The 27,469-nt window shown below is 44.2% G+C and overlaps 2 protein-coding genes across 3 annotated transcripts in view; one reads left to right on the forward strand and one right to left on the reverse strand.

Moving 5' to 3' along the window:
- The window catches only part of LOC144136257 (uncharacterized), a 37,164-nt gene extending 28,139 nt beyond the window's left edge, over positions 1-9,025 (forward strand). Inside the window, exons 7-8 of one of the 2 annotated variants that reach the window (XM_077668456.1) lie at positions 3,822-4,023; positions 8,890-9,025. In XM_077668456.1, the coding sequence (XP_077524582.1) occupies positions 3,822-4,023; positions 8,890-8,913 (226 nt within the window). In that variant the 3' untranslated portion in view covers positions 8,914-9,025. Of the gene's footprint in view, positions 1-3,821; positions 4,024-8,377; positions 8,832-8,889 lie in introns of those variants that run through there. The other variant, XM_077668455.1, reaches the window with a different exon arrangement.
- Positions 9,026-10,613: 1,588 nt separating this feature from the next.
- The window catches only part of LOC144136256 (glycoprotein antigen BM86-like), a 40,154-nt gene continuing 23,298 nt past the window's right edge, over positions 10,614-27,469 (reverse strand). Inside the window, exons 9-15 of the mRNA XM_077668454.1 lie at positions 25,634-25,765; positions 23,501-23,604; positions 19,653-19,705; positions 18,681-18,820; positions 14,670-14,840; positions 11,716-11,800; positions 10,614-10,805 (exon numbers count right to left, since the gene is read on the reverse strand). Coding sequence (XP_077524580.1) covers positions 11,718-11,800; positions 14,670-14,840; positions 18,681-18,820; positions 19,653-19,705; positions 23,501-23,604; positions 25,634-25,765 — 683 coding nt within the window. The 3' untranslated portion in view covers positions 10,614-10,805; positions 11,716-11,717. The remainder of the gene's footprint in view (positions 10,806-11,715; positions 11,801-14,669; positions 14,841-18,680; positions 18,821-19,652; positions 19,706-23,500; positions 23,605-25,633; positions 25,766-27,469) is intronic.

Below are 27,469 nucleotides of genomic sequence, written 5' to 3' on the forward strand. Positions count from 1 at the left end.
ATCAGAGCAGAGCAAGCTATAATGCATTGCACTATCACAAAACTTGATCAAATTAGAAATGCGCCAATGTGAAGCGTGAAAATTAAAAACTTATTGTTTCGACATTGTAGTGTTCCTACCAAGTCAAAAAATCATAACAATAAACTTCCGAAATAAATAAATTACAGGTTAACGAATCATTCAATTAGATAAATTTTTTATGAATTGTTGAATAGTAACAGTTAGTAGTTAGTAACTGCAGTAGACCAGTAGAAACTAAATTCTTAATTACGTTCTTACTAAAGGGTTAACGACACCATTTCTCAGACTCAAGCTGTTTATTGCATATTCGCTATATATCTCGGAACGACTGGACGAAATATGAGCTCATTTGGTTCAGCGAGAAATTTGTAATTGAATTTATTAAAGTTCTCCTGAACCGTATGGTATTCCTGCAACACCTTTGCACTCGCGGTGGGGTGAAAAGGGAAAGTTGGAGGGGGACAAAGGAAACAAAGGCATGTGTCCTCCCTTTTCCTGTCTAGCTTCTGCCCGGCCTCGGCCACCTCCCCACAATGCGCCACTAGGCACTGTAGCGTCACGCCGCACTCAGCAGTTTTCGCAGCAGCTCGGTAGCTTTGCAACAGACGATGACGCTGTCGATTTATCACGTTACTCACGGTGCTTCAATACGGCGTAAGACATGATGTTGGGCTAATCGGGTCATAGTGAATGCCAAAAAGAAAAAAAAAACTGTCAGTATGGTGTATTGTCGAGCACCCTTTCCGAAAGCCTGGGAAAGGAGCATGACACGGTCTACCAAGAAATCGTGCATTTACGTTACATCTACTAGCCATGGCGTTATTATGCGCACTTAAAAAAGAAGTCGTGTTATACGCACTGATTTATGCTAGAAATTGTCAATTCCAGTTAACGACTCCCTCCCTTGGCAGCGATGGTCATATTGAATCCCCCCCCCCCCCCCCCCCCCTAAAAAACTGCGCTAAGACGACGGGACAAGAAGAAGTACAACGCCGCACGCTCAAAGCGGCAGAACTTCAACCTGACTTTATTTCGTGAAAACAGGGGGCTTATAAAGGCTATCGACATGACAAACAAGGTACACTCGCAAAAACATCGTGTGCAGTGCGAAGACAGTATCGACGGGCCACGTGTGATTAGGACTTATGGAAAGCCCGGACGTGCTTATCTAAGAATTCTGTTTCCTAGAAAGCCATAAAGAAGGCGAGATTCAAAAGTGGTGACAACTGTGTCAGCTCGCCTTCTTTATGGCTATCTAGGAAAAAGAATTCTTAGATGGGCACATCCGGGCTTTCCATCAGTCCTAATCACACGTAGCCCTTTGATACTGTTGATAGCCTTTATATGCCCCCTGTTTTCACGAAATAAAGTCAGGTGGAAGTTCTGCGCTTTTGTGTGTGCGTCTTTGTGCTTCTTCTTGACTCGTCGTCTTCACGCAGTTTATTTGGGAAGCATTCAATATGACCATCGCTGCCAGAGGGAAGTGCTTAGAGCCGTTAACTTCAATTTACAATTTCTAGCATAAATCCGTGCGTATAACCTGAATTCTGTTTTTAGTACGCATAATAACGTTATGGCTAGTAGACGCAACGTAAAAACACGGTTTGTTGGTAGACCATGTCATGCGCCTTTCCCAACCTTTCGGAAAGGGTACTCAACAGTACACCATATTGGCACTATCAATCAGGTCGTATAGAAATTTGCAGAGTATAACCAAATAGACTTTCTCGATTACCAGCAAGCATTTGACTCAGTTGAAACGTCACAAGTCATAAAGGCATTGCAATATCAGGGTGTAGAAGAGCCTTATGTCAAAATGCAGGAAGATATCTATAGCGGGTGCACAGCTACCATAATCCTCCATAAAACAGCTATAAAATTCCAGTAATAAAGGGTGTAAGGTAGGGAGGCACGATCTCTCCGATGCTATTCAGCGCCTTTTTGCACGAGGTATTCAGAGGCTTGGATTCTAAAAAGTAGGGGATAAGAGTTAATGGAGAATACAGTAGTAATCTGCGATTCACTGATGACATTGCCTTGCTAAGCAGCTGAGGAGATGAACTGTAAAGCATGGCCAATGAGTTAGGCTGAGCAGTACCATTGGTTTAAAAATAAATATGCAGAAAACAAAAGTAATCTTCAACAGTCTCGAAAGGGAACAGCAGTTTACGATTGGTAGCGCGGTGATGGAAGTGGTAAGGGAGTACGTCTACTTAGGGCAGGGACTGACCTCTGACCTAGAAGAATAAGAATGGGGTGGAGCGCATATGACAGGTTCTCTCAGATCATGAATGGCGGTTTAACAATATCCCTCAAGAGAAGATAAAAGTATACAACAGTTGTATCTCACCGGTACTCACCTACGGGAATGAAACGTGGAGGCTAACGGAAAGGGTTTAATTTACGGCAACGCAGCGAGCTATGGAAAGAAAAATTATAGATGTAACGTTAAGAGACCGAAGAGGGTCAGGGATCAAACACGACTGAATGAAATCCTAGTAGAAATCAAGAGGAAGAAATGTTCTTGGGCAAGGCATGTAATGTAAATCGAAGGTAACCGATGGTCCTAAGGGTAACAGACTGGATTCCAAGGGAAAGGAAGCGTAGGAGGGGTCGGCAGAATTTTAGGTGGGCTGATGAGATTAAGAAGTGAGTTAGGGTGGCCGCGGCTGGTAGAGAACAAGCTTAATGGAGACAAATGGGAGAAAACTTTTTCTTGCAGTGAGCTTAGTGAGGCTGATGATGATGATGTATGCGTTTCTAGAGCTTTTGTTGGCAGACCCGTTTGTGGCAAAAAATGGTTCCGTTATTCTTAACAACACCAATTTAAACCTGCATAATGAACTCTACAGGACTTTTTGTAGCGACAGCTACGTTACGGTAGCATTTCGAGCCTTCAGCGTGGCTGCGCGCCACCCTGTGGCTGCGCTACCACGCTGTCACGTGGTTGGTCACGTGGCGTGAAGCAGCTGCCGGCGGCTCGGCACTGCAGCTGATCACGTGGCTCGTCACACGGTTGGTCACGTGACCAGCCACGTGGTGCGGAGCAGCTGCTGCTGCCGGCGGCGCGGCGCACCGGCGAAACCGAGCTCCCACAGCTGTGCGCATGGGCCGTGTCAAGTGGGACGAAGATGAAGAAAGAACGCCCAGCGAAACGGAGCGGCGAAAGTCTGACTTTGCAATTCAACTGAGCTAGTTCTACTCGACCAGCTGTAGCTATCGCGTCTCTCCAGGTTTAACCGGAGCTAAACCACCGCCAATTTTTTCTTGGTATGGTAGGGGCCAGACAGGATCTAACAAGTCCATTCGAAGCCTGTATGCTGCGAGGGTTCCTATATGAACCCATACAAACTTGTTTGAAATCAAAAATATTTTCTGTAAGGATATGCTGCTCCACTACGAAATGGTTGTGAAAGAGTATAGACGCTCAACTTAGCGCATTTGTTAATAGCGCTGCATGATGTTTTGGTGGTGAATAGATAGTCTTACTCTCTAACGAGTATACAACAAAACTGTTGGAGCAAATGCAATTTAATTGCAGGCAGCTTCGTATGCAATTATAACATTTATTGGTTGGCAAAAATAAGTCATGACGCACAGCGTAAGCGTGTTTTTATTAAACTGACTGCTGTTAGGTTTTAGTGAATTCCCTCTGTGCGTCCTAGCAGTTGTGGATGTACCCTGTCTTCTGTGATTATGGCCTGTTTCATCAAAGCGTGGTCGACTGATTTCTTCTGCAAAGCCTTAGAAGGGAAATGAACGCCGACTTCTCCATTGCCTCTTTTCGTTTTTTTTTTCAGGCTGCACGTGATGGGGGAAAGTGGGAGCCTTGGAAAGGTAAACGCCACAGGAAAACTAGGGCTCATGCTACGCGTCTACAAGGACGGCTATGCAGTGTGCACAACTACGGGCACGTCTACGTTCTCGAAAACGACCAACTCACATGCAATCCCCATGAAAATCGGTTGCACAAAAGCGGAAAAGATGGATGACGTGCTATACGTGAGTACCGTTTACCCGCCGTAGTATTTGCCCAAAATGCATCGATAACTAAGAATATACATCTAAACGAAACGGTATGCGTATACATATTCCTGATTATTTTTTTTGCATTTAGATTTTTATCTTAAAACCAGTGAGAGATACTAAACTGAACTAATGCAGTTTCAATGCGTAGGCTGTAATTGCCTAATTGAGTGAAAACGCGCGCGCTTGTGTGTGTGTGTGTGTGTGTGTGTGTGTGTGTGTGTGTGTGTGTGTGTGTGTGTGTGTGTGTGTGTGTGTGTGTGTGTGTGTGTGTGTGTGTGTGTGTGTGTGTGTGTGTGTGTGTGTGTGTGTGTGTGTGTGTGTGTGTGTGTGTGTGTGTGTGTGTGTGTGTGTGTGTGTGTGTGTGTGTGTGTGTGTGTGTGTGTGTGTGTGTGTGTGTGTGTGTGTGTGTGTGTAAAGATTGCGTCTTCATGCAACATGGCAGGTTTCACGATCTAATTATATGCGTGTGAATGAAACAATACAAAAGCAGTGTTATTCCGGTTTCAAACAAACCAGTTTCAACACAAACCGGTTTCTCTGCAAGATAGCATCATATTTAACTGTAGATAAATAGAAATATAGCTATGACAGAGCACATCAAGCAAACCCAGGTGTTTAAAATTTCCGGAACACTTCACTACGGCGTCCCTCATAGCCTGAGACGCTTTGGGACGTTAAACCCTATACACCATAAACTATAAGCCACAAATAGAAATAGTCGACCACTATAAATGATTTAGTGTTGCATTTTCTTCAACCAAGTCATGGGAACCTCATGTGAACCAAGTAGTCAAACAATTAGCGAGAATAACTGGTGCGATACCTTCTTTCTAAGTCGATTAAATTGCCTCTTTATAGCTCACTATTTTATTCTCACATTAACTACTGTAAGCTGGTATGGGGCACTGCAACGACGTCCTTTCTACAAAAAATCCATATTTTGCAAAATAAAGTTTCTTCGCCATGTTTTCAATGCAGACTGCGGAGCACCCAGCAAAGGCTCTCCTCTTGAAAATCTTTGATTTGTATCAGTATCGTCTTAGCGTTTGTTTTAAAACAAAAGCAAAAAAAGTATAAACCACATTCGGCACCTTGCCAATTTGGAAGAAAGCAAGTTACCCTTTCAGACGGCCCGAAAACCGATTGGTGCCGACAGCGGATATAAATACCGGGAGAAGGGGTGCGGCGGCTTCACGGCGGCGGCTACGCAGAGCCCCGCAGGGGAAGAATTGCCAGCTGTTGGCATCGGGTTACATCACGTTGCAGCGGGCGGCCTTCTTACTTATGAGGGTGGCATATTGCGGACGCCGAGGCTGACCCGGTCTTGGGGGCCACTGGGGACGCCGAGGTAGAGGGTGTGCAGTAGGACCAGTGCGAAAACCGTCGATGTGTGGAGTACCGGTGGAGTAGGCCCGGCTTATCTCACCCTATGCCCGGTTCTTGGTTCGTGGCCCGGGCGCCCGGCCTTGAATACTCCCTCCTCAGTAGGCGTGGAGCAAGCAAGGGAAGGAAATAAGTGCATGGTGGTTGGAAGGTAGCACAGGTGGGTCCCCCAGGGTTACCGGGTTATGGTGCCGAGGGCCAAGCGCCGATAGGCTGACGACCTGGGCCTCTGTTGGCCGGACCACGCCACACACACTTCCGGAGTCTGAAAAACCGCGAAACACAGTCGACGGCTAGTAACCGGCCGGTCCGATCCAACCTTTAAAATCGTGGAGGAGCAGGTGGCTGCGGACCCCAAGTTAGGAATTTTTTTTTCCTTTCCTGTCTCCGACGGTCGGAGCCAGTGGGTGGTCGTGCATCCCGTGGGGGAGCCGCACCATTGGAAAAGCTCGATGCCCTACCTGTCCTGGCCAGGCGGGCCAGAAATGGAGTCGATGTCAAACGAAGGATCAGAGCGAAATCTCGCTGTCCCCATCCCGTTCCATTTCCCATAACCCTTTCCCAACTCCAATTTCCCATACCCCATATCCCACCCCCTCCGCTACGTCCTAGGGGAGATCAGGGGAGTCTCCCCGGGCCCGTTCCCTCGGCGATGGGTCGCTTGTAGCATTTCCCCCCCTTTCTTTTATTTTTCCACCTACGGGTGGCAAAACGATGGATTGCCTTCGGGCCTTTTCATTTATTTTACGATTGGGTCAAGCCTGTTATACGTCAGTGGTGCAGGCAGGAGCTTATTGGTTTACATTCTTTTTATGGCAGCTCCACCATATTATATATATATATATATATATATATATATATATATATATATATATATATATATATGTAAGCAGTGTTAGGTGTCAACTTCTTCCCTTTTGATTGTAGGAGTCAAAATTACACTCCTAATTTGAACGCCGTCGAAATAGAAAGTAAGTGTGGTTTTAAAATTTTCTTAATCGGGAATGTGGTTCGATATATCGAACGTGGAAAGTACGCATTTGAAAGCTTATGAGTTGGCTTTCTCCCGTTTCACATTTATAAAATGAGGCCGCTCGCATTTCTAATGCATCAGATACAGATGCCGTTTGTGTATCTTACGACTTATATGAAGTTAACGCGAATTCAGCGACGATAATACGAGCAGCATCATCATTTGTTGCATGCGCAACGCGGGAAAGTCAACTCCTTAGGTTTCAATTACGCGCTTTTGAGGTTCGATATTTCGAACGGTACTGCCGACTAAGAAAATCTTAAACGGGTTCATGTACGATGTTGACGGCCTTCAGTTTTGAAATATAATCTTTCCTCCTAAAAAGTCGTTGGAGGCACTTAGATATCTCTTAAGTGCGGGAAGGCGAAAGCCGTGCGCGACTCATTGCACTGATTTGAGTTTGAATTTGCCGCGCTAGAATTCATTACCATTCAATACCATTTCTGTATATAAATCTGAACTAAACCTTGTATCAGCACTACAGCTGAGTCGTATGGATTAAGATAGCTCGGCTTACGCGTGGGAGGTAGCAGGTAGGTTAGAATTCTGTGCAGTACCACATGCGATACACTCCAGTTTGGCATTTCACCCTACCGAAAGACTTTGGCGGTAACTGGACACTGGCTCCTTCGCTGGGTTGCGGGTTGGGTGTGGTCCTCCTCTATCTGACGCAACCATTCTTTAGCGGTTTGTCTCCTAACCTTTTTAATTTCCGAGTGAAGACTTTCGGCACGTGCCAAGGTCTCTAGCTTACAGGTCCGGTTGTGGTCATGTGACAAGGTCACGTGGCCTAGCATGTAACAGACGGACACGAGTATGAGACATTAAAAGCAGTCGCCTTACAATCAGGGGTAAAAAGTTACTTAGTTAATTAACCGTCGAATCATTGAGCTCTGTCTTGTACATATTGTTCGCCTTTCTGTACTAACCACCTGGATCTACGACACTGACGTGTTCCTCAGTTTTTGATATAACGAATATTAAGCGTAGAAAAAAATAACCCAGTAGAACGCATGGCACGCTTACATGCCTATAGAACCAAAGGCTGCGCAATCAGATCGATAATATATGCAAATAGTGAAAGTCGATTATATCTTAGTTGCTGTTATTAACACGCTATTTAATTTATAAAGGTGTTTGTCGCTATCTGCGAAGCTTAAAGAAAAGAAAGCAAAGTGCTGAATGCGCTTGCTATAAACTTGCTAGATTTGCTCAATAATGCAAAGCGGTGACATGTAGAGGGCGCACTTGGACAATATATAATTCGTGATGTCTATAGCCGCGTTCAAAATTATTTTCCTTTTTGTGTTATCGTTATCCATTAGTACGTATGCAGTGTGGAGCCAAGAAGAGGTTGTCGCTTGTGGAAGGCCACAATGACGGCCGATAAAAAATCACACAAAGTAAACTCCCAACGACGTACTCACCATTTATGCTTCACCTTGAGCGAAATTGGCGAAATACAACAGCGGTGACGTACTGGTTTGAGCATCCGCCTCGTATGCGGGAAGTGTGGGGTGCCTTACAATGGGTACAAGCTTTCCCCTGGCCTGGTGCTCGGCTGAACCGGGGAGAAACGCTCGGAAAGTGGGTCTTTGACCCCACCTTGTGTAAACAAAAATACCTTGTGCCATGGCGCTCTTTGGCCAAAGTTGCCCATAGTACATTGAACTTCAGCATCACCATCAAGATGGCGACGCGACATCTTAGGGCTCGCTTTTTAGAGGTCACTGTCGTGAGCATAGAACTGTAGCGTTACCGGTATGCGCGCCAGGCCACCGGCCCGCACTGGAGGTTCGGCACTAGCGTGGTGGCGGAAAGCATTTGTACAGCAGAACTAACACAGCTAAAATGGGATGGTCGGAAGTTTCCGTTGCGCTTTGTGAATGCCAAGTGCCCAACAATTTTCAGAGGTTCAAGAGTTGCAGAAAGGTGCAGATGCCCGCACTGGTGGTCAGCATTAAAGCATGGCTTACGTGGCCCTTGGACACCCCATCCCAGCGAACTCCCAACCTCACCCCTGAATTCAAGATCCGGCTGGCCGGCCTGTGTTTTTCTTGTTTTAAAAAATCACTTTAGTAAAGCACTGGTTATGTTCTCTCTGCATCATTTATTCCCAATGCGGCACAGATTATTCAGGCTATTTTTTCATTTAAACTTTATCTGAGCCAACTTACGTAATTATAACAGAAAAAAATTGATGATTAGGCCAGGAGACCACCATCTTTTCTGCCTTAGTTTTATACCTGAAAATATGTCGAAATAATTTTGTTCAAATTCCATGCCATGTCACGCGATGAGCGTTGAGAAGAGATACGGCTGATATGATTTCTGCTAACGCCATCGAACCTAAATGTTAATAAGCTCATGCCACGGTCAGTGTTTAAAAGGTTGGTAATACCATTGTTTTTGTTCTGTTTCAGGTAATGGGAGAATATGTTGATTAGACGTGTTCCACTCATAAATAACCGATTCTCCTGTAAACAGTCGCATCACAAAGTGCTGACTTCATTGCGACATTCGCAAAAGTGTTGCTTCGCCTGCTAAGCCACAATAAACTGAAATGATTTAAATCTTCTCGGTTGTCGTCACGTCTGCCGCCCAATCTGCACTAGCCATTCAAAAATGCGAGCAGTCCTGTTCTCCGCAATGTACAAAGGCAAAGAAAATAATTCATTGCGTTTCAGTAACGTTGGATTGCTTGTTGTATGTCTTGATGCAATATCCAGCACCGAAAACTAAGTAGTCTCACAATTTCGGCGACACACCGTACGTGCCCATATGCCTTTGTTCTCATTTTGCGCGGAAAAATTTGGCGAATCCCGTTAAGACGCTAAAACGACCAGTAAGTGCGATACCATCATGGTAGACATGTACAGAAGCGTAAATTGAATGAACATGTCTTGTACCACAACCAGATATTTTTAGGCTAGAAAGCAGGACCACATTGACTATCTGTTCACCTGAAGCGCGCAGTTCCATCTTACAGCTGGCGCTCAATAATAGCACTCTTATTCGCATTTAACTTCGTTGAGACTTAATCTCACGCGCAGTGAAACTCGCTTACTGGCTGCGTACCCCAAAAGCCTACAATTTCAGGTAGACACGAGCCGAAGTAAAGATAAATCATGAACAGAAACTGTGCAAAGCGCTAATCTTTCTTAGAATCTGCAAATGGAATTTATTACTGACAATGCTTACCGCATGTTGGGGTACCTGCGTAGAAACTTTTCCCTTTCTCCTTCATCAATAAAATTGCTACTTTATAAAACATTTGTTCGGCATAAATTGGAATATGCAGCATCTGTCTGGGACCCTGACCTGTCATCACTAGCTACTGAAATCGAATCTGTTCAAAACCGTGCGTCACGTTTCATACTTTACAATTATCACCGTATCTCTAGTGTTACTGTTATGAAAACTACCTTATCATTGCCACCTCTTTCACTCCGCAGAAAAATTTCGCGCTTATGCTTATTTCATAAGATCTATTACTACAATCCTGTCCTTCAGAGCCGGATACAAACAACGCCTATATAAGTTTCAGGCCGCATTGATCACCTGTGCAAAGTAGGTGTTCCGTCATGTCATACTAAACACGCTTTTTCTTATTTTGTCCCCGACACTTCTGACAGTTGGAACCACCTTCCCAGGCACATTGCCGATATTTCTAATCCAAGTTCTTTTAGGACTGCCCTATGTAATCTTTATTTGTAGATTTTAGTCAGTTTTACTTTGCGTTCGTTTTCGTTGTCTTATTGCTGTCTGCCGGAAATGTTATCTTTTTTGGGGGGGAATTGTTGTTTTTTCTCCTTTGCCTTCTCTCGCCTTATTTTGTGTTATGTTTTGTTTATTTTTCGCCGCGTTTTCAATTCTTCTATTTTGTTTTTCTGCTGCACTGCACTGTATCTGACCCAATGTATGTCCTTCCCACTCCCCTCTTTAATGCCTTCAGGCCCTGATGGTATTTTAGTAAATAAATAAATAAATAAATAAATAAATAAATAAATAAATAAATAAATAAATAAATAAATAAATAAATAAATAAATAAATAAATAAATAAATAAATAAATAAATGTATAATCAGGGCTTTGACGGTATACCGTTGGGCGAGGAGAGAACATTGCCGAAAGACTACGCATACACTCATCGTATCTTTTCTTTTATTCAATGGAGTATTCGTTGCTTTTCCAGTGCACGAAATGAATGACGACACGCTATGAATTCACCGCCGAAACTTTTCTCGTCTCCATCCGGGGAAGTTTAGCATCTCCACTCTGTATCAATAAGTACTGGCATTTTCTGCTGGTTAATGCTTCGCTTTCTCGACACAGAGCGCTGAAAAACCAACAAAAAAGTGTAAAAACTTCACAGAAATTATTAAGAATAATAACGAACTCTGCACCTAATCCCTGACACTCATTCAGTAAGCTAAACACAATTAATCTTCTGCATCTTTCCAAAACTAGGCGACATCCGATAAAAAAAGCTGCTACCTTATGCAATGAGCACAGCGCCAACGCAAGCTTTTGTTTGGTGGCCGTACAACCCAATGAGTCAGGAGTGTGGATTTTAGTCGAAGCATTTTTGTGAGCCCCATCACCTTGATTATGTGAACCATGATTTATGAAGCTGAAACATATCTTCCAGCGCTAGTGGAAGTGCTAGTGAAAAGTGCTGCACAAATTTGTTTGTGCTGACAATTCCTGGGAGAAAAGTGAGCACACGTATTTCAAAATAAACAAGTGGTAGAATTCAAACATGACGAGAGCTCGAGCACACACACAGACGAGACAACGGGAAGCGCATGATCCGCCATTTTTTCTCGTCTCTGTGCTGTTCTTTTCAGATTGGCATTATCCATGTTCTAAGCTATATTGCGAGCAGTGGAGCATTCTACGTTTGTCATAAGTGATAGCATGCGCTTATGGTAAAGAAGATTTAAAGAAGGAAATGGGACAAGTTGAGAATTAGGGCAACGACACGTATTTACTAGCGCAAAGGAACTACGACCAGGGAACGAGAACGGACGGGACAGATGTTGGGCATAGGCCAGGTTCACTCAAAGAAATGCGCTCATATGATGCAAAGATACACATTTCCAAACACGCGAACCTGAAAAAAGAAGAAAACGCACTCAAGATATTGGTTCCTGTGTGCTATAAGAATATCTTGCTGACTTTCAGAAACCTATGTAAACTTCGCACCGTTTCGCGGAAAACTTTCGGCTATAAGAATTTAGGCTTACCGTTATGCGATCAGCGCCACAACCAAGACGCCGAGTAAGGAAGCTGCGCTCACTGAAGCGGCAGTGCTGCCAGAGTTTGAATCGTCTGAAAGTAGATGGCGGGAGTGGTTTACTGCGTGCTTTTAGGAAGCGCAGTGTGTGCTCAAGATTAGCAGTGTACTAATTAACTACAGGGATAAACAAAAATGGAAGGAGAAGAGCAACAAGTTTATAACTAACAAAAAAAGGCGCAAGACATTTGCTGCATAAGCTTAATGAAAAGATAAAAAGAACAAAAAGGAAAAGAGAGAAAGTTAGGAGGAAGAATGAAGCACAGGTACTGCATATTTTCCGCGACATCCCTGATAGCTAAAAAATAAAAACATCGTGAAACAAGGAGCACTTTTCATAAAATATGGGACTGCTTTAAACGGAATAATAGCAAGAAAAAAAGAGTACTTCATCACTCAGTGGTGCACCGGAGCAACGCAATATAGCGGTAGTAATCGGCTATCAAACAGGTTTATAGTACGCCATGTTGTTATTCTTCCCTGCTGGCCCCTCCTCAGCTTCTTGACGCGTTTCGTGCATCGCCTGACAAAAAGGGCGGTGTTGGACACACCACCAGCAGTGAATACATGCACGATGCTAACCTCTGCGGCTGGCTGTAATTCTCCGCTAGTTTCTAGGTTTGCTCAAAATATGAGTTTTTATTTTGTTATTGCCCCCGCCGGGGTGGCTCAGTGGTTAGAGCGCCCAGCTACTGATCCGGAGTTCCCGGCTTCGAACCCGACGGCGGCGGCTGCGTTTTTATGGAGGCAAAGCGCTAAAGCGCCCGTGTGCTGTGCGATGTCAGTGCCCGTTAACGATCCCCAGGTCGTCGAAATTATTCCGGAGCCCTCCACTACGGCACCTCTTTCTTCCTTTCTTATTTCACTCCTTCCTTTATCCCTTCCCTTACGGCACGGTTCAGGTGTCCAATGATATATGAGACAGGCACTGCGCCATTTCCTTTCCCCCCAAACCAATTATTATTATTATTTTGTTATTGCTAAATCGATATTAACTCACTTCTACAATCTGAAATACAGTTTCTTTTACAAAAGTTTTAAGTGCATTACAGTGTTTTGGCGCATAAGGATACTTGATAAAAGCGCCCTTCTAGGAATCGGTTCTCATCAATTTTTACTGCATTTCGCTTAAGGCCTCTGCTGTTACCATCGTGTATGCGTAAGGATTGCTTTCTCTTCGCGCCAAACTTGTTCGCCAGGATCGGTTAATTAACGCGACAGCGTTAAAGCGAGCGTGTCGCAGGAAATCCAGCATTGTCGTCGCCGGCATCTTTGAATATGATAAAAATCCACGAAAATTCCCTACAAAAGCCACCTAGGAGGCAGGTGGACCACCTACCGTAACCTTATGGCTTTATGACAACCTGCCTACCGTATTGCGAGCAAACTGCGCAGGCAGTTAAATTAATGATTAGTCGCGAGAGGTTGCTCGGGAAGAGCAGCCTGGGTTGCCCTATCTCCACTGCTCGCTGCACCTGCCATCACAGGGCAGTGGCGCGTCGCTTAAGTGCTGCACCACTGCACCAGGAGTGATAGAGGGCCCCTGGGGAACTATGAATTTAAAGTGGAGAATGAACACTTCTGCGTATATGGGCATTAACCCTTTAATTAAAGCTATCGGTATTAACCCATTAAATCTATTAAAGGTAAGGGTATATATGACGCTATAGCGTCACAGATTTAAGGCGGAGCTGATATGTCCCCTCCAATTTTGTGCACACTTCACGTAAATTATTGAACGCCGCCTTTCTGTGCCGAGAAAGCACACTTACCTTGCTACTCATAAAAACTTAAAAGAATTTTGAGTGTCTGTGAACCTGCCTCACCTTACTTTAAAAAGAGAATTTCAGTGCTGTGCCATGCTTCATATGGCCTGATACGATTATTGAAATATACTGCACTTTTGCCGCTTCTTTAATTACGGAGCGAGCACACATGGGCCGCCCAGCAGGCCCGGGGTCCACTCGAAAAGCACAAGCCTCACGACCCACCGCAAACGGGCCGAACTGGGGTAGTGCAGAGTAGAGCATAACCCCAGGTCGACGCCTGGCCAACGTCACGAGGTGTTAAACCGTCGGTTGCCGTAATTTTAATAAAGATATACCTATCCTATGCTACGGAGCACGCATTGTCAAAGTAGATTTTTTTTTAAAAGAAAAATTAGGTTGATGTCCGCAGTAAGCGAAGAATGACGCGGCAGAAAAGACGCGGGCGAGAGTTAACGCCTACACAGGCGCCTCTCCTAACACGCACACGCAAGCGCCTCTAGCGCTTATTCATCCTGAAACAACCTCAGCAGGAAAGCATAATTTTTTGCTGGACTAAAAATTTTGCGCAGTATTTTCGACCAGTGGGCGACTTTTACAAAAGCGCTTAAAGAAATTCCGGTGGTAGTGCCTTTGACGAACTGTGTGCCGCATAAATCTTTTCTCCTAACTCTGGATCAAGTTGTCCCGCCTTGTCGTGGTCTAAAGAAACGTTATTACTGATAAATATCATGCCATTCTGCATCAACTGTTAATTTAAGGTGGTATAAAATACACTAAGATGCCACTTTTGGCTGCTTTGTGTGACACACAGAAGAGAGAGAGCACGGCAAAGACTGCCACTTTGTCCTGTCTCCCCTACGCTGTATCCCTTCGCTACCTTTGGAGCAGAATAGGTGGTTGCTTAAAAGAAATGTACTGCGTTCAGGCACAAGGAATGGCACATGTAGCAGGAGGCAACACAGTCAGATAAGCGGATGATATTAAGAGGTTCGCGGGGATAACGTTGCCGCGGCTGGCATACGACAAGGTAATTAATTGATTGATATGAGAGATGCCTTTGTCCTGCTGTGGACCTAGTTAGACTAACGACCATGATGCTGAAGATGCTCATGACGCATATTTTGATTGCTCTCACCGCCACATGGTTGCACTGTGAGCATGCCGTACTTGTTCGAAGACTTGCTGCTCTTCTGAGCACAGCGCAGCGAATACTCCCCGCCTTCATCCTTATGGCATTCGAGGCCGTTCTCTAAGACAGCAGGGATCTTCTTGAAGAACTCAGTGCAGAGGTCAACTGCCGTCGGTCCTGGGAGAGTGGGAATACAGCACAATGGTTACTTCGTGGCTTCCGTAGGTTCATATTCGCAGTTAACGCATGAGCAGCCGCAGCGCTCAAGCACCGACGAGTCGAGACGGCTTATATGGCTGAAATGCATGGTAGTAACGACCTCTTCATTTCTTACAAAAACATGCATACTAATATTTAAATCGAAATCCACTTATAACGAACCTAACGGTCACGCGGATTTCGTTTGTTGTATCCGATGTTCGTAGTAAGTGCGCTCTGAGTATTAAAGCAAACATGTTTGGTCCATCAAAAGTGACGTTTATTTCTCATAAACTGCGTTATGATCGTCTACTTCTTTAAAGCAGACCCTACCGCGGCGCTTCCCAGTCTCTCCAGGGCGTTCATGCATTCTTCTCGCCGAGGCTGCCAACAACCAGCTTAGGGGGCGCGATATAATTAATCGTGGTTGCAGCGTCCACATGAGATGGTGGCAGGTCGGCTATAAATCCGATTCCTAGCGGTAGGGGTACGTAGAACGGCTATCTCAGCGTACGCTGCTCTGCAATGTCGTTCGTCCTCCGAGGAAACATCTGGCCAGCTGCGCACCAGCGACGCGTTCCCACAGATCTACATGCGCTTCATCACTTGTGTTTACGACACCTTGATCCTGGGTCTACACTGCGACGAAAGTAGTGCAGCGTTCGAGGCGCACATTGTACCAGCTGTAGTGTCCACTGTATGACGCTGCTTGCACGTAGTGGCAGCACCAAAGATGGAGGCTGCGACCTGTACCACGTGACGAGCTTGGCATTCAGATTTCTCAGATTGTTGCTGTTCGTTGATCCACTACCATGAGCCGCGGCTTCGCTTTCGACGCTGCCCCTCTCTGGCGCCCACTGTGCGTTTACTTCCACGTGGGATACTTTGGTCAGCCTGAGGCAATAAGTGACCTTTTAGGTCCTCGGCGGGCGCTTGGCCGTCAGTTACGTGCAGTTTTAATGCCGCCTTTTTATTGCTTTTTTGACTCGACATGCTCTTTCCGTGGTGGTATCGCGGGGGCTGAAAGACGCTCTTCGATCTACGCACTTCCTGAAAGCGCGAGTGCTTCAACTTCGGGAAGAAGGTCTACGGCACCTCCTCGTTCGCTCTAACCGAGCGGTGCAACCAAAGTCGTTCGCTGTATCTGAGACGAGTTTGCATTGTCCTAGTGCAGGTTTTGACACAAACGCTACAGTCGTTCATAACAATCGACTGTTTGCTATATCAGCGGTTATTACAAGTGAGCCCGACTGTATATGGCTTCGAGATAGGCGAAGTGGCATTGAAACGCTGATTACCACTTTTATAATTTACAATTGAGGATTGATACAAATGATTTTTTCATTTCATATAAGTCATGTTTGGTCAAGCAACTGGATCAGGGTGCATATCCTGTGTATCTAGGCCAAAAAAAGCTGATGGCTAAGGAAGCAAAGCCGAAAACTTTGGCTGTACGCAATGTAAGTTTTGCCACTGTACATAAAGCAGCTTCACATTTTTGTGATAATGAAAAAAGACTATTAGCCATTTGACAGGCTTTAAAATTTATGCTATTTCTGAAAATAAATCCAGAATACTGTCGCAGATTTCGCCAATTAAGCCGGTAACCTTTGAAAATATAGTCAGAGCTAGGCCTGCCTCGTTGTGCTTTAGAAATAATTATAAAAAATTAATCCCGACATGTTTCTGCTTGAAAAGGCCACACTGTAAAAGTGACATTGAAAAACTTCTGGTCTATGTGAAAGGTCACAACCTTTACGCGCCCTAAAAATGCAGTCGTGGCGCTTCACAGTTCGATGGCGGTATGCACTGTGCCAATTCGATATCGTGGTGCTGTGTCGCGGAGGAAATGAGAAAGGCCACACGCAAGAAAACAGAGCGCTGTTTGTGACAAGCTGACTGTGCTACCTTACCAGCACGACCCTATTGAAAAATGTACATGCGCATAGAAAATGTATGTATTGAACAATGTATATGCATCTAGGTTTGAATGACTCAGCAAAACATTGGTAGGGTTTTAACGTAGTTGAATCGAGTAGATAAGCGCAAGCATAAGTTTAACCTGGTTGGCTCATGGTTTAGCTTTGCTTGGTCGTAGGCACGTCTGGCGACGATATTAGACTCGGGTTTAGTTCTGGTCGAGGTTGAGCTAATCGGGTTTGTTTTGTGGGGGGTTTAACGTCCCAAAGCGACTCAGGCTATGAGAGACGTCGTAGTGGAGGGCTCCAAAAATTTCGACCACCTGGGGTTCCTTAACGTGCACTTATATCGCACAGTGCAGAAACCCCCGATTTTCGCCACTATCGAAAATCGACTGCCGCGGCCGCGATCGAACGCGCGTCTTTCGGGTCAGCAGCCGAGCGCCGTAACCACTGAACCACCATGGTGGCTTGCGCTAATCTGATCTGTTCGCGCTGCCGATGGACGACGACCATGTGCAATGCACAGCGCGAGAGTGTTTTGCAGTTTAACATGAGTCACGTCTGGCTGCGGCGATAGCCTAAAACAGTGTTCAGTGGTTTTAGGCTAACGCCATTGAACGCGTAACGGTTGTGGCCTTTCCCGTAGACCAGAAGTTTTGCAATGTCTGTTGACTGCAAGGATGCGATTTTGTTTTCGGATCTCTTGCAGAGGACGCTAAAGAAAGACGTTAATGTTTTACATTCCTACACTGTTCGTTGCCTTGCGGCTAATCAACCAGATAAAGAGCCATATGGCATGTTTTTCCTCATCGGTCTTCATAGCCTGGGGAAAACGTGCATGCTGGACCCCAACGCTGAGCATCTTGTTTCAGCCAGAAGCTGTTTAAGTGGAATGATGCTCCCATTCAGGGACATTTATGATGAGAGGGACTTTCTACCGGACTGGTTTCCGCTGTTGATGCGGTGTCTATCTTTGCCGCCCTTTTGGATGTGCTTTTTTCTGTCTAGCTTGTGCAATGCTGTCAGTAACTGCGTGCTGTGTAAATAATCTGTGTATATCCAGTTTTTGTTGAAAAAAAAAGAAATATGCGGCGGTAGCCTGGGACCCTCGCGTATCGGACTGCGAAGTTGATCTGTTTGTGCCGCCGCGGGTTCTTCTCCCAGTCGTGGATACTTATTTGATTTCTTTTTCACGTACGTAGATGACAAGATTCTCGGTAGATGTCGGTGGGCGTATGAGTTGTGTCTCGCTAATAGGATTATGGCAGTTTTGGCTCAATTTTATACGTTTAATCTCCCAAAGCACCTCAGGCTGTGAGGGATGCCGCAGTCGAGCACTACAGATAATTCCGACACATGGGTTCCTTCAACGTGCACTGGCATCTCACAGTACACAAAAGTCGCTGGATCGACCCGCCCGCGGCGTTCGCATTTCGATGGGGCTGACATCGTGAGGCCCGTGTGCTGTCAGTTAAAGAAGACCAGGTCGTTGAAATCTTCCGGAGCCCTCCACCAAGGCGTCCCTCATAACCTGAGTTGCTTTGGGACGTTAAACGTATAGAACGAAACCAGGTGTGCCATAATCCTATTCCCGGGCTGATCCACACCTGTCCACATTTTTGAATAAGGGAGGAAATGAATGAAAAATTCACCGCCACTAACATGGCCCAAATCGTAAACCAGCATCGATTTCTATATTTATTTATTTATGTTAATAAACTGCAGGTCTGAGCACAGGCCAAGAAGGCCGTAGTGCAGGTAAAGAACCATTGCCTTATATATTGAAACAAAATAATGAAGAAAACAAGAGCATAAAAAGGTTGGACTTGAACTTGCCTACTTGAAGCTCCTCCACGTTTAAAAATTTCCTCCCAAGCTCCTCAATGTGGTTACGTACCTGACACTGAGCCTTCAATGATGCGCAGGTAAGGCGCGAAGAGACAAGAATCTCCGGCCTTATTTTCGCACTGATGGATTCGATTGAGAGTCGGTGGAAGAGGTTCAGTCTTAAACGTAAGCTCAGCCTTACGTTCCTTCCTGTGTGAAAAATTAAGGGTTCGACATTATACGGTTATATTTAGTCTTTCAGGCAACTCTTCATGAAGTAATGACCTGTTTATTACCAGAGTGCAGCTTAACTACGGCACTAATCAAGCCCATACACAGCTAAGGTAGCAGCCGTGGGACATGATTTGTAATCCACCCTTCACACGAGAAGTGGGAAGCAGAGAAGCAGCGATACCGGGTCCGTGATTGAATAATTTTGTAGTACGAAGAAGTGATTTAAAGTTTGTCTTGGTTCAGCCAAGCAGCAAAAATAGTGAGAAAGGGCAGAACGCAAAACATGAAGAGAGAACATAAAGGTAGATTGGTTGCCATGAGGAATCCTGGACAGAGCGACTGAGACATGAAATAGCCTATAACCCTGTGAAAAGAACGGAGCCTGTTTTCAAGGCTCATAGCAGGACCAATACTGTGACAGCAAGTTTCAATAGTGTCTCCGCTGAGTAACATGAACGAAGGTATATATGCTGGAAGTGTGTTCATGCACAGTCCAGTCGATACGAGGTAATATACCTTAAGTCAATCACTATATTCTTCTAGTTCTATAGAAACAAAACGCTGCCGTTTGAAATATAGCGACACAGCCTCACGTTTCAATCGGGAACAGTGGTGGTCGATAGAGTCCAAGTCCACGAAAGACGACACTAAACCTGTGTTTGAAGGGTCTTGTGCGATCACTATTTATTGCTATGTCGTTCTAACTTCATGTTCGTGAGCTTTGTCCAGCATGGAGCACGGTGACAGCATGAATATCTTGAAAACTCGCTAAACTTACTGTGCAGAAATAAATTAAATATATGCTTACCCGCATTCAACCAGCCGGCTAGCTGATAGCTCCTTACCGTACAAATTCTTCATCTGAAACAAAATAAATTCAGGCAGTTGTTATACACGTAGTTATGTCCCACGTAAGAATTATTGAAGGTTTTCATACTTCTCGTAGCATTGATATTTCACAAGAACCACAGGTTTGGCGAAGTCGCGTCACGCATTCGTGCGCTCGATAAATAAGCAGTATGAGTGGGGCGAGGCGACGATATCACATTTCGTCTTTTACAGTATAGTAGTTGGGCTGTGGTAAAGTCATTTCATATTCGAAAACAATCCAGGCAGAGTAGCTACAAAAAATAAATGAAACGCTTGGGCGGCGTTGTTAATTTTCGCTTTAAATGCTATAGAGAAATATGCGCCCTTTCTCAGTTTGCGCCTCGGCAGTGTTTGTAATGAACTGTAATCTATTGTAATGTTTGTAATGTTTGTAATGGAGAAGCTTGCTTTCTGGTTTGGCTTGATTTATGGAGGTTTAACGTCCCAAAGCGACTCAGGCTATGAAGTACACCGTAGTGAAGGGCTCTGGAAATTTCGACCACCTGGGTATCTTTAACGTGCACTGACGTCGCACAGTACACGGGCCTCTAGAATTTCACCTCCATAAAAATTCACCCCCGCGTCTTCTAAGTCAGCAGCCGAGTGCCATAGCCACTGAGCCACCTTGGCGGCCAAATTGATTTCTATTAATCCCGATCAATGAGAGATGACTCAGTGATCGAAGCTTTCTGTCTGAGCAGATGTTTGTGCTAGCGAGTCCCTGCCGCGGGGGCCGAATTTTTATGCTAAACGAAAAAGAGGCCCGAGCGCTGTGCGATGTCAGTGCCCGTTAAAGAACCTCGGGTGGTGGAAACAAATCTGCAGCCTGTCCCAAGGCTAATTTTGCTCTCTTCATTCTTTTATTCCTCCTTCATTCTTTCCCAGTGTGACAGAGATTCAAATTAAATCAAATCAAATTGATTTTCACATCCATACATGATGCAGGCAGCACAGCCAAAAGGCGAAAGTTTTCGGCTTGACAGGGGTCTTCGCCCTTTTCAAGTTTGCATATACAATAATGAAAAGACTAGATTGGCAACAACAAACATCCTTAGGTATGATTATGCATTGGTAGGAAAGAGATGTAGGTATGCGCAATGAGATGTAACGCTGGCAGTGATGTACAAGGACAATCATAATTGTTACCAAAACACAAGAACAAAGTGAGAATCAAAAACCAAGGGAGTTTAACAAGCACGGTGATGAATAGGATATTTGAGCTCCATAATTTGTACAGGCCCGTGGTACGAACCAGGTCTCATCATGACGAGTGTTGTATTTTTTTTTTTCTGTTTGGACATGTTTGATAGCTGCTCAATAAAGTGGCACACTCGCTTCTTTTCTGTAGGGTACCGTTCCAAGAGTAATTCATTAAATAATATGCAGGACAAACTTGAAGTTTCTTTCTGTCTTATCTTCTCCCTGTAACCAGTCTTTTTTTTTTTGCAGTAATTTCTGGGTTAGTACAGATGCTGGACAACTGTAAGCACTGCTAGGGAAACAATGACTCTTGTTCACGGGGACAAAACGCTGCATGTCACAAGTTGAAACGATTTAGGACTGTGCAGTTCCACGAGACTGTATACCTACGCCTATAGCTCGCAAATAATTACAAACTCCGGTCTCCAGTCTGTAGCAGAATCCACCCAGTGCTCCGTTACGACTTCTGGCCCTGGTGCTTTTTGCACTCTTCAAAGGTGACCTCACTTGCCGCGTAAACTCGGTGGCTATGGCGTGCCGCTACTCAGCCCGAAGTCGTGGGTTAGGACTAGGCCGTGGACTTCGGTTAAAAGGGGCGAATTTAGCATGTTCTGCGCGCTTTTCGGTGCCGAATGTGACAGGAGCAGTCAATAACTTCTACTGAATATCCGTGACTCGAGCAGTTTTGAAATAAAATGCAGTTCATCAGCTTCATCGATAAAACTGCTTGGTTTACCATTTGGTGAGCTTCATTTAAATTCAGCATTATGCCCAGAAACAAGCAGATGCCTAAGGCTCAGCAGCGGCTTTCCAAGTTACGCGGCAGGCTCACCTAGCTCGGAAATAGTGAGGAGAGTCGCGCGCAATAGATGAGTTATACAGAAGCCACAATGGTCTACACGCATCTCTTATCGTAAAACACATGTACAGTCGGGGACAAAAGTCTTTGGACCACGCGCTCCTCAAACGAAGCATATAGCTCTGCTATTAGCCGGCGGCTGGATACCACACTTGTGGAGATGAAAGAACAAAATTTCGACTTTCACGTCAACAATGTGGTCTCCAGCCGGCGGCTAATAGCACAGCTCTTGGTTTCGTTTCAGGAACACGTGGTCCAGAAACTTTTGTCTCCGACTGTATGTGCTCGTCGAGCTTGACAAGGCCTTACATAAGGTCGAAGCTCACTTGAAGTTGCAGTCGAAGTGCGGCGGGTTTATAAAATATTCGTTTAGGAGCCAGCTGAGAGCGATGGCGTGCAGTGCCTCCCGTATAATGTTAAGTGCATCATAATTTTATTTATTTATTTATTTATTTATTTATTTATTTATTTATGCAAAACACACCTAAAGGCCCTCAATTTGAGGGTATTACATAAGGTGGGCGGTACAGGCAAGTAATCAAAAGAAAGAAATAAATAAGCAAAAAATTCAAGAAACTACAAACAAAAAACAGATAAAAGCATATGGATTTTTGGAATAAAAATACAACACCGACATAATTAAACATTGAAGCATAAATGGCAAGAAACAGAAATATTAACAGAGTAAAGTTAATACAAGTTATACAATGTCTATCCACAACGACATGAAAATAAAACAACGAGAATCGTCAATAACATAAATAAAAGACAAAAACATAATGCATCGGTAAGTTAACAATGCACTAAACGATGTTACGCAGAAGTAGTGGCAGATATTAGTCTCTAAAATTTCTCCGGATCAGTGGTGGTAGCAACATCTGAAGGGAGAGCGTTCCCGTTGGCTATAGTGTGTGGAGGGAATGAATGTGCATTGTTAGATGTACGACATGACAAGCGCTTCACTTTAAACGGATGGTCGCGGTGGTCAAAAATGGAGGAAGGCAATGAAAAAAGTCATTTTGAAGCGTTGAGTGACGATGCCGTTTATGAAAAAGTGATAAGCGTGCCACCTTACGACGGAGATATAGATCTTGCAGATCAGCGCGTTTCTTCAAAGCTGTGATGCTGGAATGACGTGAATAATCAGAGTAGATGAAACGAGCTGCGCGATTCTGCAATGATTCGATGTTATTTATTAAATATTCTTTATGGGGGCCCCAAATATCCGAAGCATATTCAATTTTTAGGTCGAATAAGGGTGGTGTAAGCACATAATCGGAGGTAAAAGGGAGCATGCTTTAAGTTATGTTTTAAGAGGCCTAATTACATGACGGTGAATCTCGGATCCTGATTAAGATAAAAAACGCCGGCGTACTCCCGGCCTTAATCAGCTAGACCACGTCTGTACAAAAAAACAGGCAGCTTGCACTGTTTGCCCGAAGTAATGTCTCCTAGATATTTAAGCCGACCTACACTTAACTGATTACAAGTACCCGATTTTTGGTAGACATCGTCGGCTGCGGTCGTGTTTCTAAAGCTATAGTTATCGAAAACGTGACATCTTCGAAAGACAGTGGAGGTAATGCAGAGGCGAAGACGTGTAAAACTCACACAGACTGTCTTCCTCTGGTCTTGCGTCTTTTCTCGCTGTTTTTTTTTTCACGTCAACATGTACCAACTCGCCCAACAATTCACATGTAAAACTCTCCGGAATTTTCGATACTCACGGCTTCGTCAATGTCTACAGCCAGGTCTTCACGATGCCATTCAGAGCACCTGTCCTGTCTGTACTGGGGCTCCTTGAACGCGAAGGCGTATCGAAATTGTTTCTCTGCATGTGCAAATCGCTTTAATTACAATAGAAGGCATTTCATATGGCTTGTGTGACTCAAAAACGTGTGCCGTGCGTGAATGTCCCCCTAACAAGCCCACTTAAACCTCAAGCGCAGACACACATCCTCACACACATAAAAATTGAGTTTCTTTTCATCTTTTTCAGTGCACGTTTAGGCCAACGGAATGAACTGACGGCGTATGTCATGCCTCCCTGCAGCTTGTGAGCTTTTTTTTCATGACAGCGCTTTTCATGACATCCCCGCTCGCAAGCTCTTTTCGCCGGTCTTTATCTCGCGGCGGGTTGCAAAGATCTTGGATACAAGGCTTGGATTGCAATCTTCAGTTACTCTTTTCGTTCACAGCCGGCTTACAGCAACAAACATGGTATTGTTCACAATTTCGCCGTATGTACCAGCGTTGCTAAAGGTCATAAAGACCAAAGTTTACCTTAGTATAGCAGTTTTAGGCTGTTCATATAGCGCACCTTAATTAATACTGGGCGTCCCACCTGAAGCTAAGCTAGGCTTTAAAAACGACGAAGAGTCATACTTGGGTGAAATTAGCTGCGTGTAATTAATTATTTAATATTAATTAGTGAACTGTTAAAATCATGGCATCAGAAACAGCACGTTAAATGGAAAGTTTAACATTAGCTTAAAAATAATTCAGCGGCTGGGTCATTACGGACACTGGTTTTACGGATATTTTTACGGGTGTTAGAAGAGTGACCGCGATATACACCTGTGTCCAAATGTATCGCTGTGTCCTGTCCACTTCATTTCTGTCTCCTTGTCTTTCTGCGCTAGAAATTCTGTCAAATACACCAACTACAACGTCACAGCATTACTCGAGTGCGTTCTTTAAGTGAACTAAATATTTTATTGCAGAAGCACTGCCCCCGATGGACCTTGGCGCATGATGTGGCTGTGAGACGTATGCCAGCAACTCATGATGTTCCGTGCAGAGCGAGCGCTTGTCTTTTTTGAACAAACTTGAACGAACAGGATATTTGTATTTTCACAGAAGCTGTTAGTGAGCAACACACCCTTATGAAAACGAATTGTGCCTTTCTACTTCCTTGTTTCTCCTTTCTGTTTCCTGAAGAGGCTTCCTGTAGACATTTCCTTCCTTCTTACCAAAGGAAGCTCACTTTGAACTGCCTTTGTTTACACTTCCTATCTTTTGACCGAAGGAAGTTCACTTTGAACTGACTGTTTATACTTCGTTCCGTCTGACTAAAAGATGCCTACTTTCAGCTGACTGCTCATACTATCCTTTGTTCTGACAGAATGGACAGTTTAAACTGGCGTTGTTCTGACATATTTAAAGAAAAGACAAGCACTTGTCTTCCATTGTCCTTAATTGGATGGAAAGCAAGTATAACGCCTTGCCATTTACTTTCTGTGTATTTTCATCTCCTTTTATACTTTCTTGCGCTATAGGCCCAGATCTGGATGTTTATTTTTTGAATCAAATGATTTCAGCTTGAGTAGGCTTGCTCGCCATATATAAAAAGCCGCAAGAAAAGCTGGGCACGCTGTCTCTTCGCTCGTGAAAAAGAGCTAAAGGAAAGAAAAATCACTGCTGAGCATCCGATATAGAGGCATCCGATGTAGCTATATAGAAGCTAGTTAAAATTATTTTTTAAAGCAAAGTATTGAAAACCATACTGGAGACTAAGTAAAGCGCTCAGTTGGTTTCATTAGCGTACGACAGCCCGCCTTTTTGAAAATCTCAGTAAATTTTAGCTGGAACACTTTGCCTGCTGTGTATGGTGCTCTCAAAACGGCGAGCGCGTGCTTGTCATCGCGATAAGCGTTGGGAGCAATCGACCTATCGACCCTCTGGGTCTGCGCTGCCGACAGATTGTGCAGTTTGCTCATCTTGCGCCGTGCCGTTACAAATGCCGCCGAGCCTATCATTGCAACGTGAATGGCCACTGTGGCAACTTGACGTCTGATTAATTGCATGGTCTCTGCTGAATGACAGGGCTAGAATCCAATTTCTCGGTCCTGCATACTTACCCAGTACGCACGCTTTCTTCGAGTCATCCCACGTGAGAGGTTCTTTGCACGCGCAGGTTTGAGCATTGCCAACAATCTTGCAGGCGCTGAACATACCGGTGCACTCCTTCGTTTTCTCCGCCGTGCAGTTGGCTGCGGAGTGGCAGCGAAGCGGCCGCAACAAAAGGAGGGAGAGAGAGGCTATGTTATGCAGACATTTTTAAAGAGTGCAGTTCTGGAAGCGCGAAGTTTAATTTAAAAAATTTCGAGGAGCGAAAGAACCAGTAATAATTGGGACAGATATTTAAGTAATTTCTATGCTGCAGTATTTAAAACATTATCTAGATTACCCCGCTTGCAGGGAGATATGTAAAAGTTGTTGCTTTTCTTCTTAATGCAGGGTTCTATGAAAGTTCGCCTGGTGAGGCATGGAATGAAGCGAATTCTGGTCGCTAACTAAGTGTGAAGAAATATATGACGTTTCCGACCCGCATACGGGTTTTCTGTTCGCTGAGTTGGAAAATTGCGATTCTTATTCGGCGTTAAGGCTACGTTCAATTCAAGCTAGTAACACACGAACAGTGAAACCAGGCTTCATACAATAGCACGTCACTGCACAACAACTATGAGGACTTGATCAGATCTCCTCGTGGGATAAGATAAACTGAGTAAAAGTCTATTTCTGACTCCTTGTTTTAAAAAGTGGTACGTTTAGAAACACTGAAATAAATAGTTTTCCGTCTAAACAACGAAAAAACAAGAAACAATAAATTGCACGTGAATGCTGTCTTGAAAACATCGGCAACTCTAACTTCCATGTACTCAGTATCTCAGGTAAATGCAGCTATTTCTTATACGAGTTCATCAAAACACTTGACCTGCTTAGCCCCGACCAAGCCCACTGGTGCATGCCGTGTGTACGAACGCTTTCGAGGTTTCATCAGTACTGAAAGTTACACAATTTTAAAACGAAGACAAATACATAAATTAATCATTAAAGAACATACAAAGCACCAATATGTACACGTAAGTAAACTTAATTCATGTTATTCAAATACATGGTGTGAACTTTATGGAGCGACCAGGAAAATAAATCGAAATTTATGACAGCAGAACTGTTAAGAGGCGGAACAGTGTAATGAAGGCACTTTTCCTAGGTTCAGTAGAGGTGTCGGCACTATTCATCCTTCGAAATGTCTTGTTGGATAGCCTAATGCATTTTTCCTTAGTTCAGTTAATTTCATGAGGTTGTTGGTTATATTGCTCCAAACTTCTGTTTTAAAGATGACACTAAAGCAATATTTATAGAGAACACATGCTTTTATCACTCTAGAAAGACTAAAGAAGGCTGCACTCAGATGTCGGTACTATGAATGATATGCATGTCGGAGATATCTTTTTTTATTAAATGAATGGGCTCAAGATTAGTGAATATTATAGTTCACACTAACTAGCAATAATTTAAATAGTGGTTGAAGACTGTGTTGTAAATCATTTTATTTTATAAAGGAAGGATATATTTTAAACGACCTGTTGGGAATTTGTGATTTGATAAATTTTGTGTAACACGTGATTAACTTGATAGTCCCATGACATCACGAAAATATTTCCCATGATACGAAATTTCCTCCCCCCCCCCCTCCCTTCCCTCCTTTTCTTGGATGTAGCATTTGCAGTCCCAGTTATCCTGCCTTTTATTTAAAGATCTGATCACTACGAATCCTTAATATTTTCCGAGCACCCATGGCGAGATCCATTAAAATATAAGCACGAATTATATCTGGACGAATCGTTCTGCGCTCATCTGACATTGTGTATCAGCGCTATTTCAAAAATTTGTGGCTTTTTCTCATTTCG

The sequence above is a fragment of the Amblyomma americanum genome, chromosome 6 (assembly GCF_052857255.1).
Source record: "Amblyomma americanum isolate KBUSLIRL-KWMA chromosome 6, ASM5285725v1, whole genome shotgun sequence".
NCBI classification, from domain to species: domain Eukaryota; kingdom Metazoa; phylum Arthropoda; class Arachnida; order Ixodida; family Ixodidae; genus Amblyomma; species Amblyomma americanum.